This window comes from Antennarius striatus, chromosome 8 (genome assembly GCF_040054535.1).
Source record: "Antennarius striatus isolate MH-2024 chromosome 8, ASM4005453v1, whole genome shotgun sequence".
NCBI classification, from domain to species: Eukaryota; Metazoa; Chordata; class Actinopteri; order Lophiiformes; family Antennariidae; genus Antennarius; species Antennarius striatus.
The window spans coordinates 6,556,318-6,569,889 of record NC_090783.1 but is presented as its reverse complement, the minus strand read 5'-3'; the positions used below and the strand labels follow the sequence as shown (position 1 = coordinate 6,569,889).

The 13,572-nt window shown below is 42.1% G+C and overlaps 2 protein-coding genes across 3 annotated transcripts in view; one reads left to right on the top strand and one right to left on the bottom strand.

Moving 5' to 3' along the window:
- Position 1: 1 nt before the first annotated feature.
- ints12 (integrator complex subunit 12) lies at positions 2-3,090 on the bottom strand. Its single transcript, XM_068321502.1, has 7 exons — positions 3,010-3,090; positions 2,376-2,541; positions 2,079-2,240; positions 1,375-1,556; positions 1,127-1,286; positions 887-1,030; positions 2-729 (listed from the first exon to the last, which is right to left on the bottom strand). Exons 2-7 carry the CDS (start codon positions 2,529-2,531, stop codon positions 169-171), a joined length of 1,365 nt encoding a protein of 454 aa, XP_068177603.1. The 5' UTR covers positions 2,532-2,541; positions 3,010-3,090; the 3' UTR covers positions 2-168.
- Positions 3,091-3,410: 320 nt separating this feature from the next.
- The window catches only part of gstcd (glutathione S-transferase, C-terminal domain containing), a 54,038-nt gene continuing 43,876 nt past the window's right edge, over positions 3,411-13,572 (top strand). For both annotated transcript variants that reach the window (XM_068322488.1, XM_068322487.1), the window contains exons 1-4: positions 3,411-4,057; positions 5,845-6,303; positions 7,560-7,829; positions 10,896-10,989. In XM_068322488.1, the coding sequence (XP_068178589.1) occupies positions 3,644-4,057; positions 5,845-6,303; positions 7,560-7,829; positions 10,896-10,989 (1,237 nt within the window). In that variant the 5' untranslated portion in view covers positions 3,411-3,643. The remainder of the gene's footprint in view (positions 4,058-5,844; positions 6,304-7,559; positions 7,830-10,895; positions 10,990-13,572) is intronic.

The following is a 13,572-nucleotide window of genomic DNA, read 5'->3' as shown; positions in this document are numbered from 1 at the left end:
TTAATGTTTGTTGATATAAAAGTGAGTCCAGCAGCAGTTACACAAAGTAAAATTCAAGTATTTGACTTGACAGTGTTACAAATACAAGCCTAGTGCTCGGTCACCACTTCCACAGTTAGGACATTTGTTTTCTACTCCTTCACACCTCCTCCTCTTCCTTGTCATTATTCATTTTTTCAGCTTCTTCTGTGCAGCTTTCTTTTTCACCAGTTGTAAACGCTTCATGGCGTTAAGCTGAGACTCTTGAGATGTCGGTGCTTTGTCCCCGGGGGCAGCCTTCGACCCATTCCCATTGTTCCCGTTACCTCCTCCGTTATTGGCTCCATTCCCTCCTGCACCTGCCTGGGAGCTGCTGGGGGAGCTGGCCCCTGATGAGACAGAACCCTTGCCTTGGCTTTCACTGCTCGATGCACGATTCAGGGGCTGCTTCCCCAAAGTCAGGGGTGGAGGAGGTTTCAGAGGTACCTGGCTGGAACCGTTTCCATTGCCGCTTCCAGGTGTCTTTGTACTCCCAAGTCCAGACTTGGCTGCTCCTAGCCCAGTCAGCCCGGCGGGTTTCTGGCCAGAGGGAGTTGGTAGGTTCTTGTGGCTCCCGCTTTGGCCAGATGAACCTAGTTTAGAGCTGGCAGGAAGAGTTGGGGACGTCTTGGCACCAAATGCGGCCCAACCCGTGAGTCCACTGCATGACGAGGAGCTGCTGCTAGTCGGATTGGCTGATGTTGCGGATGCCTGAAAGGATAAGCAATTAGCAGTTTTCAAACACCAACATATTTAATGTTTTTCACATTAATGGCTGTTGCACTCGTTTCACTCGCGACATAATTTTGTTTTTTTGCTCGGCCTGACATTTAGACAAAGCATATCACTGCAGAAAAATTCCATGTACCTTCACTTCTGTTCTTTTGAAAGCCTGGAAGGTGCTGGCTGTGTCAGCTTTGGTTTTGAGCTCGGTCTTTTTCACCAGAGTATCTTTTACAATCGGAGCTGATGATACAGAGGCAGAGGATGGTTTCTGAGGGGGCTTCTGTGCCTAGGGTACAATACAAAAAGTATTTTCAGCTTTTAAACTGATTTAATTAGCCATTTCATCACCAACATACAGGTGGTATATATATTGTTTACTCACCATGCGTTTCATTTGCCTGGTGCAGCGGGCACAATACCACACGAGCCGTGGATCATTTACTTCTTTGTCTGTCACCTGGGGCTTATGACAGTCTTGGTGGTACAGATTATGGCACTCCTGACACTCAACCAACTGGTTTCCCATGGTCACTGTCATTTGCCTTATGCAATTAAGAACACAGGTCACAAGTCAGCATGCTGACATGGAAATGCTTGTTGGGTCATTATCCAAACTTTATTACGGTTTACCTGCAAACCACACAAGCCAGGCCCATTTCCATGGCGAAGTCATCAGCACTGGTCTCATCATAGTCATTTATATTTGGCAAAAGGTCCTTACTCGTCTGAACTGTGATAGGAGAAGAGCGATTCTCCTGTTTCTCCAAACGGGGCTTTTTTGGAGGGTCAACTTCACCCAGGTCAACTCGGACCTGTTCTCAGTAAGAAGATACAAACGCATTTAAATTATTTATGTCCACACATACAGTACGATGAGCACATGTTCTTTCATGCACTGTAGGGAAAACTAAATAAAAGGAAAAAAATGAAGTGCTAAACTGAGCTGTGCTGATCTGCTTAGTCTTTCTACCTCCAACAAGTGTCTTTTTCTGTTTGCAGGGTTCCTAAAAAAGTTACAATTATTTTGCACAGATGGAGAGGGTACACCACAAGGGACAATACATTAGATTTCAGCAGTGATCCATTTGAGCACTGAGAGACCATGGCAAAGGTTTGTGCTCTCTGATGCTTTCTGGATACCTTGAAGAGTACAGATTTAACTGCTTGGCATGTCTGGCTGTCACACCTCCTTTATTGTACTTTGAGGTCAGCAGTAGAGGCAGATTTATTTGATCTATTTTCACATTTTGGATGGTATTGGAAAACTGGCACTGGTTTCATATAATTGGGCTTATCCACTAACAAAATATCCTGATACAAAATGCTTCATGTACCTTCTCTGACAGCCTCTTCTCTCCTTCCTTCTTACTCTTTTCAGAGCTAGATTTGCTACTGGTGCTGCTGCTACTGCTGGAGGATGAGGAACTCAAAGATGACTTCAGGTCAGGTTTACTTAAGCTCAGTTTTGACACAGACCCCTTGGACAAGTCAACATCCTGAGGATACACGATTAAAATAAAGAAGATTCAGTATTCACATAGTGTACAAGTACAAATGCCATATCAGATCGGCATATGTGTATAAAGAAAAAAATAGCATGAATGAACCAAATCAGATGATTGACGTCTTACTTTTATTGATGAGCGGTAAGATGAGTCGCTTCCTCTTGCAAGCGATTCATCTAGTAAAGCCTTGAGTTTTTCTGCTGAGTCTTTACTCTTGGAGTGCAAGTAACTCAACCCCTTCAGGAAAATAGGATCCAACTCCAGACTAACCGGTCCAGCCATGACTTTAACTCTAAGAATCATAAAAATGAGCAACAATGGTTACAGGTTTATCAAATATCACTGCTACTATAATTCTACACAACGTTTGGTAAGATAATGTACAGATTGTTGAAGAATAAAAAAAGCAAAGCAAGATATGGAGTTACTATCCAGGTACTCCAGTGTTTCTTGAAATGACACTCGGGATGAGTCTGGGTTTAAAAACGAAACCAGTAAATACATAAATGCGTCTCCATTCATGTGTCTCACATATAATCAGTTTGCTATATTAGAGAAATGTTTGCTAATTCCGTCTGTTAGCATTCAGGTGAAGGAACAAACAGGCTAAGCACTTTGCTACTGTGTGAGGTTGGTTGAGGCTCGTCTGAATCCTAAACCAAGAACAACTTCTAAACTAACTGCTCAAGTTACCGCTCCCGTCGCCTGGACGTTACAAAACCAAGCCGGCGTATTATAATTTTCAGCTGTGTTGCTTTACCTCACTCTGCTTCTGGTAAGATGACGCCTCCAAATCAAGAACGTTAGTACAGTGTCTTGAAGCAGCCTTCGATTCGCTAACACTTCCTACAAAAGACAGCCGGGGCGGATTTCCGCTCATTCTACTACCTGTGCAACTGTTAAATAGGTCCGGAATCTACACAGGCGGACCTCTGTGTTGGAATATTATTTCTTAATTAAGACGACACGAATTTGCAATATATATAACAATTTATGTAATTTAATAATTTATTTGATGCGATACGTATAATATGTATTTCTATAACTGACCTGAGGCTTTGATTTAAATACCAACTAGTAAGTATTCCTAACTCTGACAACAGAGGACGCTGTACATATATTGTTGCACCAGGAAAGAGGAAGTCAGAGCTAGCTTGTGGCTGAGGTCGCTCAACGAAGCAGCGTGGGTTTCTTACAATTCCGTTATGCAGTATGTGCACATTGATAAAGCTAATGTAATTACTTATTCGTATCATTTTACGTGCGGGTCCTGAAACTACAGGTAATACTCTGGTAATACTTTGTTAAGCACGTTTGAAACTTGCTAGTACTTGTATACTAGTAGTTAGTTACGAATAACGGGATTTTGTTATCCCACCACGTAACTACTTACTATGACGCATACTGAGATAAATCAACAGCCGTGCCTATATTTAGAAGCCTTAACCCACAATGAGGAGTCGTGTCTTCCTTTGCACACATCCATCACCATTTTTCTCCTGTCTTACTGCGAGTGCAAGTCCTTTAAGCTGTTTCTGGTCTCCAGCAAACCTGGCTGCTCCGAGTCACTGAAGAGCAACCTTCCAGTGTCTTTGGATGCTTCTTGTATTCAGCAGCAGGATCTTCCTCAGCTGGTGAGGGGCTGTCGTCTCCCTGCTGCTCTGGACGAGAGGGGAAGGCTCTGCAGGGCAGGACTGGCTGTGGTCCTGAGACACATCATCAACAAGACCTTAGAGGCTGACCCCTCCAGGAATGATGTGTTGGCTTTGCTGGGATTTAAGAAGACTTGTCTGAAGGCCTGTGCAGAGGTTAGTAATAAGCATAGACAAACATCACCAAAGTACAAAATCTGAATGGTTCCTGCTGCTTGCATATTAAGGTACAAGCAGAGGGCAAATGGGAAAGGATGTGCAACAATTACAGTCGTTATTTTCCAAAAGAGGACAAAAACAACTTCAAAGGAATGTAATTTAGTTCTGTCAGTCAGTCATCTTCAGATTACCACCGCTGTATCCGCCGCAGCGGGTCACGGGGAGCCGGAGCCTATCTCGGCGGCATAGGGCGTGAGGCTGGGGACACTCCGGGCACGACGCCAGTGCACCGCGGAGCCACACACAAAGACAGACAACCATGCACACACACACTCATTCCTACGGGCAATTTGGAACGGCCAATCAACCTGAAGCGCATGCTTTTGGAGGTGGGAGGAAGCCGGAGAACCCGGAGAGAACCCACGCAGACACAGGGAGAGCATGCGAACTCCACACAGAGCGGGACTCGAACCCGGGTCCACTTCAAAGGAATGTAATTTAGTTCTGTCCATAGTGAAAATCAAGACCCAGGTGTATAACACAGTTATGACTTTGTAATTCTGTCTATAGCTGTTTTAAGTCTGGTGCATAAGTTTAAAACATTTCTTATAAAACTCGACACATAGAGCAAGCTGGAGCTTGTCCGTGTATGTTTAGGTTATTTAGAAACTGAATATAAAAAACTAAGGGGGTTATTTGTTGTTGTTTTTTGAAGAACAAAAATTCTTTTCTGTACCTAGGCAAAAGGGCGTCAGTTTAATTTAAAAAAAATTTAGTTGATTTTACACAGAAATTGAAAGAAGACAAATTTAATTTTGTTTCATTTTATGTTACTAACTTTTAGTTTTAGTTCTGTTGTGTATATTTTTTATGTGTTCTTCAAAGCGCACGCAGGAATGAAAATGTATCTTTTTAGTTTTTAGGAAGGATTTTGAGATTCATTTCTAACTGAACGTGAATTTGAAAGATCCTGTTTACATGCAAATACAGGTATTTCTTAACATACGAACACAGTTGATTCTGAGAGGTTGTCGGCAAGTCAAATTGTTTGTCATTCATTATTTTTTTGCCACTGCCACTATCTACACTAGCCTTTGGTTTATCATCCATGATAAACAGTAAACTATCCAAGGTATAAAGCCTGGTATAAAGCCTGACACCCTGAGATGCTCACAGAGACAAAAACAAACAACAACAAAAGGGGGAGACGAGTTTGGAGTTGCGCAAACGCAGTAGTGCTCCTTGGCGGGGGTTGGGTAGATAGTGGAAATGCAATATAATAGTCAGATATGCCAGCGCGTGTTTGCTCATATCTCCCAATGTTCATAAGTCAAATCTTCATAAGTTGAGGACTACCTGTACACTTGATTAGGTTAGGTCAGATGCCACTTCCTTGTTATTCTAGTTTATTCAGAAAGACAAACATACAATACAACATATACAGCGATTAACCTGTCCACTAATAAAACAACATGAATGAATATTTATGTTTCATTGGAATAGTTCCTTCAGAAATGTACAACAATCAAATTTAAATACCGTATTTAATAAAATTGGCTAAATTCTGTAATTTTTCGGCAGAAATATCCTTGGAGAATATTATGAAAATATGGACTTTTTATTATAGGCAGTGGCAAAATTGTGAGGAATTCTAAAGATTTTTTTTGCAACGTCTTTGATAAATATGACCTATTCAGTATATCAGCAGCCTGAAACATAGACATCAACCAGTGTATTTCAAAGCAATGCAGTGTCTGACATTTCTTTAATCATCACATTCTCAGGTGAGCAAATGGACCCGACTGTGTGAAATCAGCATCCCCTCTGATATCGAAGAGCACCTCAAAAACCCAGCAAGTCCGTGTCAGCAAGTACCTCCCTCCGTTCTCGCCCTGGAGCAAAGGCTGGCGGAGCCCGTCCAAGTCCACAACGATGACAAGTTACGGAGACAGAAACTCCAAGAGCAGCGATGGAATGAAAAGAATGCATCCCGTGTAGGCAAAGGGAACCGAGATCATGAGTCTGGATCTGGACAGTCACCTGAAGTCTGTGACGGACCTGATCTCAGGGCGGCTCTGGCTAAGCTGACAGTAGACGCAGTTCCAACGTTGACCACTAGAAAGAGCTCTGAGATCAGGAAAGTGAAGAACACAGACCTGCCTTCCCTGGAGCATGTGTTCGCTGAGGGACTGTACTTCACTCTGACTGATGTGGTGCTGCTGCCATGCATCTATCAGTACTTGGTAAGGGCCTTAAGGGCCTTGGTCTGCATGATTTATGTCTTTTGAGTGTTGTCAGTAATGAAAAAGACCCAGCTCTCATTGCTGCCTTAATATATGGCCTAATTTTGTTCCATGAATACACATCAAATGCTAATTCACTTTTATTGTCGGGGCCAATGTTTCTTATCTGAGGCTTATACCTGTAATTGCATTTACACATTGTGAGCTTTACAAACCGAACTACAAACAAAATAAGCGCTATTATGCCAGGAGCAATCTGCTTTGCCTCTCAATGTGAATGATGTTATCTCATTTAGATGGCTACAGAAACATCCATCACCATTAGGATGACCTGTCAAATTATGCATGACTCACGGTCTCGATTCACTGCGTCAGACTTGGTGCAAGTTTTTTTTTGCTCTCGAGAGGTGGTCGAGAGCCACCTGGCTAGGAGTGATAATGTGTGGAAGGGTATCTATTCAAATGCAGCAGCTTGAAATGCATTTCAATGACTTTATTATGCAGCAAAAATTTCTCTCTGTGACAGATCGGATAGGGTTGTTATGTTGACATAAAAATGTGTCCTTTCCAAGAAGAAAAACTCACACACTTTTTGAATATTAATGACTTATAATGATGCGTCTTTCACTCACAAGTCGTTAACAGCAATTAAAGTAACAGCCAAAGCAGACCAGGGAGATGGAGGCTGTTAAGTTCGATTGTGCATTATTATCGATTGGGAATGCTGCACTGTCGGGCGGTGAAGTGGGTCTCAACCTCCATTTCACCCTACAGCCGTCTCCAACTGTTCCTCGACTGTGGGAATGAACTGAAGTTCTCACAATGAGGCTTTTAGTAGTGAGCTGCGCTCCAATGGTTTCCAGTTTCACACTCAGCCTAGCGTGTCTCCTCTTAACGGCCATCACTGTCCCCGGCACATGCAGCCTATGACGGTTCCCTTCCACTCCACTCACTTGTCATAGTGTCCCCTTCTCCATGCATGCCTGTGTCTGTCCACTGTTCTCCTGTCACACGCGATGACGCCGCTCCTCCCATTGTTCCTCTGTTTGTTTTTACGCTCTCCATCTGGCAACACTATTTTTTTTAAATGTTTTTCCTCGCCAGCCCTCTTCACGTTCAACTGTCTTCCCATCGGTGTGATGAGTAAATTATAGTGGAACCAGACATCTTATCTATGTGGAGTCTAGTCATTTAATCAATATCACTTTTTTTTTCTTTTCTCTGTCACCTTTTCTTTTTTTTGTCGTCTATGATAGTGTTCCCTCCGAGCCCGTGCTGAGGGCGCTCTACAACAGCTTCCTAACCTGCTCCGCTGGTACAGCAACATCCAAGAAGTACCAGGGGTCCTCCGGGCAGCCGAGGCCTGCGGCTTAGTTCTATCTGTTCCACAATTATCCACATCCAGCCCCTCAGGACCGTCAGAGAAAGATAATCCAGAGAGCCAAGTGGAACAAGAGGAAGACCAGGAGATGACCACACAGCCCGTCTTCATCGGAGGTCCCAGGCCCACCATGACAAAGCTTAAAGTAAATGAATACTTTTTCTCTCAGGGTTTTAATCAATCTTTACAAAACAAACATATTGCCGAAGCACACACACTCTTTCTCCTCATTTAAGGACTATATCCTCATGTCCTCTCACAGCACAAACTGAGTTTCAGTCTCCAACTGGTTGTTAACTGTTATCCCTGTAATTTTATGCACTTATTATCTGCTTGATTTGAGTGCTTAGATGCGTCGCTTTAGGCTCATGTTTTGACTTCTGGGAGACTTTTGCATTCTTTAAATTTTTGTGTCCTTCTGCAAGTTATAATGAAAATAATAATGACAATAATCATCATCATCATTATCATCATCATCATTATCATAATCAACTTTATTTATTTAAAGTAATTATAGTAATATTTATAACAATATTTATAACAATAATAATTGCACTCACAGAAATTGCATTTGCAGTTTTGTTTTATAAAGTTTTTGGAGGCATTTTCATCAATTCTTCTCTCAAAGGTAGTTTTGTAAGTCAAAATACTCTTTCTCATAAATGCAAATGAAAATAACACATTTTTTAATGTAAGTTCTAGAAACAAACTCTAAGAGTAGCATTTCAATAAACCCACTGCGTCATAATATTGTCAGTAATTCAGAGTGCTCAGTGGATCCCACTTGTTAAAATACTGTCAATACACATTCTGCTTATCTTCATTCCAGTTGCAATTAAATTAAATCGTCTTTCCCAAAATTGTTTTGTAGCTGGAACAGTGATTCGCAGTAATGGGTGAAAGTGTTAATGTGAAGCAACAATAGCACACAACCCTAACACTACCTGTACCTGCTCCTCTGTATATGTTTGGGACAGCTAACTTGCTGGCATTAAGCAGATCTGGCTGTTGTTGTAGACACTGCCATACCCTTCAGACTCTTGTCATTCCTTGTTGCTATGCTCTCTTAGCAAAGATATCTTTGTGATTTCCTGCTGGCTAAGTGTCAATGGTGATGTGATTTTAAGCGACAGCAAGAGGGGAAATGAGGAAAGTGGTGAGAAGGGGTTTGGAGTGTTTGGATGAGGCAGAGAGAGCTCAGTGGGATAAACACGTCCTGTTGCCAGATAAAATCCAGTAACGCAGAGATTCACTCAAATGATAGTTTTCATTTCAGTTTGAAGTGAGACATTAAAACTGAGAGGAATGTGCACACGCGCACACACACACACACACACACACACACACACACACACACACACACACACACACACACACACACACACACACAAAATGATCACCATTCTGTTTTTGCCTGGAGGGATTATAAGGATGGCAGTATGTTACCGCCATCATGTCTGCACTGCAGTGGATGTGTTATGTTGTTTATGTCAGAAGTGCGTCTGTGTATGCACGTGTGTGTGTGTGTGTGTGTGTGTGTGTCCTCATATACAGTATGTGTCCCAAAGCAATTACATAAACGGACATGCTTCCTCCGACACGGTGACACATGATCCTTTCACCGCTGGTAACCAGGCACCAAGCTCACTGAGCGCCACAGTCAACAACAAAAGGTTCACAGGCTCCCTGTCTCCCTTACCTCAGTTAGCAGACGCCAATGTGTGTCAGTCAAAGTGCATGTGCAATGAGCTGCAGCAGGCAACCCACCATCCAAATGCAAACAGCCCCTCCATTGAAATTCAATACACAGCGCAGTAACCTGGTGGGATATTGCTACACAAGCTGATCTTTATGCATAGGGACTAGTATTAGACAAACATTCAATGTATAGGAGGAAAATATGGGTGTGACTCAATGATCCAAATGCATTAATGCATTAATAGGATTAATTTTCAAATTTTAGATGAATCTCGAATGTTCTTTTAGAAAATGGGTGTTTTATAAACTGTGTGTGGAAACACAAATGTTCTTCATGACAGGTTTCTTACGTGTTGCTTTTAGTCCCTGGATGGGCCTGAGGCTTTCAGGCAGTGCTTGTTTGCTCAGCTAGCTTGATGGTATTATTTTGCACTAGGCTTTCTGTCTGTCTATCCATCTGTCTGTCTGTCTGTCTATCTATGTTTCTGCTTGTTTTGTCTTGAGTGACACATTCCTCCTCCAACATTCTGCTCTGGCATTTCTCATTTGTTTTCACCAAAACAAATGTCGGAAATTTGAAACATACTGTAATTATAACCAATTTCATACAGTTGAGCAGGTTTTTGTTTTTACTTTCTACGAGTGGGGATTAGGTTTACATCATTGTTATGCAGTCGCACTGTCGACATATGAGTCTGTAAATCTGCTAATATGTTGTAAAGAGTCATCTGCATTAAATATAGCTGTATTTATACTGGGATTAGGTGCAGTATATTAAAACTGAATCGCATAAATTCTTTTGTGAGTCAGTTCGAGGGAGTGTATAATACAGTCTGCTATTGTGTGAAACAAATTTTAATTGCTGCTGACTGGGTATGGAATAGGTGTTGACTAATCTCTCTAATGAAGTGCATCATATTGTAAAGCGTTTCCAAGGCGATTAATGAAAATGGAAAGGCCCAGTCCCAGTGTGCCAGAGACAAGACACAAAAAAATACTAAACAGAATGAGCACTTTATACACCCTCAATATGGCGTGTAACATCATCCTTGTCTGTTCATCCAAACACCTACATGATAAAGCTGTTCGTATTTATCAGAGGTCAATGCCAAGGAAAACATGCAGCTGCTAGGAAATAATGTCTTTAAAAAAGTTCATGTTTCATTCAAGAGGAACAAAAAGTAACTGCTTTCCCCTGTGCTCCTAAATTTCCTGTGCTTTGGTCGGTGTTGTCACTGTTTTCAGTAAAGAGTCTCGGGTGTGCGGGAGCATGTTCTTTCCTTGTGCCAAATTTACTATTCTTGAAATGTAATAAGTTATTCAACACTTTCTTCCACATGCAGAGCTGCGAATCAGCGTGTGCAATATAACAAAAGACTTTCTAAACTGTGTTCTTAAATCTACTTCATACTACTCATTTGGACCCCAGAACCTCAAGGCTGGACAAGGATTTCTAATGGTAATTGTTGCATGTGTGTGTTTGTGTGTGTCTCTGTGTGTGTTTCTTCCCCAGGAAAATGGCATTGAGGCTGTCTTTGCTCCTCATCCTTGCCCTGCCTTCACCCTCCCATGGGACGAATTATCAGGAGCCGTCAACCCCACTGAAGGTAAAGTCCAATCTTCTCCCATTGGTGCACTTCCTCGGCTTCTCCTTTCCTTTTGTCCATTCAATGTTTTTATATGTGCTTTGGCTTAACAAAAAACATGTATTCTTCCATCCATCTACAATGTTCTGCTCAGTGTTTCTTCCACTTTGTTATTACCTGGTCAAAGTCAGAACATATCCTATTAGTCCTCTACACGTAGCAGAGCAAGGACTGCGCACCAGTGTTAACACAAAAGCTTCTGTGTTACTGCAGCCTGGTGATTTGTGACACCTCGCCTCTTCTACAAAGAATAGTAGTGGTCACTGACACATGGCGGAGCCTGAGCTGGAACAGCTTCCCATGAGGCCGCTTAATGAATTTTAAGGCGCTTATCTCCTCCTTATGCTGTGGGTAAAATGGGTCTGTGACAGAAACAACCTTAGTACGGTTGAAACATAAACAGCTGAAGTGCCATGTTGAACTGTATGTAGGCTTTTAATGGCCATTGAGAGTGGTATCTAATTGGCAGTGCAGGGCTCTCACTCCCCTCATCTTTCTTTATCTTACTGCTGTTGTTTTTCTTCTTGTGAGTTCTTGTTAGTCGGGTGTCTGGGTCAATACACCATCAAATGCATTTAATGCAGGTTTGGGAACAGCACCTGTTCGTGAGTGTTATCGGTCAGGAAATGACAGGCAGTTAAGAATATTGAAACACGAAAATGAATGTTTGCCGTTATCAAAACAGGCACATTTGATTGAAGTTAGCCCCACAGGTGTCTCTCCTTTTAGTTTTTAAGGATCCTCAAAAGAGCTGAGATTCCCCACTCAGATTTTAATGAAGTTTTGTACAACAGTCCAACATTTTATTTCGAATAAGAGTTTGCTGCTGTTCTTTAAACTCTTTACCCAGTATGGGTAGCAGAAAGAATAATGGCACTGTGTTGTAACTGTAAGCTAAAATTTTGTTTCATTTTGAGAGAAGTGAGATGGATTTGAATCAAAACAAAAAAACATCAAGTGCTAGTTGTCGTTCTTTGTCCATTTGTAGCCTATTAATATAATTCCACAGTACAACTTAATTTTCAAAAAACAAAACAAAAAACAACCCACTGACATCTAAACTGAAGTTCTCTCAATGATGTGTGCTGCGGATCATTCTGAGAGTGAAAAATGTGGAAAACCAAATTTTAGCTGTCTCACTCATGTCAGCACTCTGCATGATAAACAGCACCACTGATATCTCCCCCTACAGCATCAGGATAGTAGGAAAGTAGCCCCTGCGTTTCAGCGAGTGTAATTAAAGTGAAGCAGAAGCGAAAGGCAGTCAATTTGTTGTGAACCCCAGCGCGTGGGCTTTCCCATCCATCTGATCCAACAGTAGATAAATGCTGCACATACGCCCACATGTACAGTATGGTGGGAAAAAAGTGCGGAATTTCACTCCCAAATATGCATAAATCTACAAGCCGTATGCCTGATACAAAAGAAAATGCAGTTCTCTGGAAGTTGTCTTATTTATGTGTGTTATCTTGTAATTTTTACACTGCTGCGCAAACACTTCTGCCTACGGTTTTTGGATAGTTTTCTTGTGGCTCCACACTCCAGAGCATTTGAGTGAAGGAAACAATGACTGTGAGATTAAACCGGTGACTTTCAGTGTTAATTTGAGTGTCTATTTCTTCATTCAATGAGCTGTGTGTGAAGTTCGGCCCTCTTTATCCGCACCACAGAGGGGTAAACAGGGATGCAATTTGCACACCCATTATGGATGTGAGCTCCTCTAAAGGCCGTTAAATCTGAAATTCAGCATCTATTGTGCTACACCTAAAGAAGTAATCACATACTTGATGGTTACAGGACAACATTCCATATATTTCTTTCTGACTTGAGGAGATACTCTTCTGTTAAAAACAGATGTAGGATCATCATCATGCATTCCTAAAATAAACAGTGCCTTATTTAATGCATTGGTTTAGTCTGTTTACTCAACTAAATGGAAGTAATCTGTAAGAAGTTCTACACACTGACACTCAGGTATGCACAACATATAGTGGAACAAGGGGACCTCTGTAAACATACGTTTTTTAGGCTGTTGCCCTCTTTGTGTCAAAGGCTGCTTCTCCAAATGTGGTGAGGGCTGTCTGCAGATGAATAAACAGTGATGTGAATACAGGGCCCATTGTGTGGGGCAGCTGACGTCTCGCCTGCAGTGCTTTACTTAATAGAGGGTGGAAGGGAGGCTGTAAATAAAACAGGTTGGGATGATGGAGTGTGTGTGTGACAGCAGGAGATTGAGATAGGGGTGAGACAGCACGAAGAGAGACAAGGCTTATCAGCAGAAAACAAGGCGGGGGGACGGACGACAATCATGCGTAAAAAATAAAAAAAAATAGGGGGAGAGCTTGTGTGAAAACCGCATAGTTGTCATGCTTCAGACACGCTGCAATTAGGGCCTCCAGGGTTGTTTTGGTACAAGGAGATGAGGTGAGATCCCCTGTCTTTGTCTTAGGGCACAGGAGTATGATAGAAGTTGAGCTACTTGAGTGAAGATCGGCTCCATTTGTCTCTGTCTCCCGGCGTCGACTGCAGCAGAGATGTGATTGA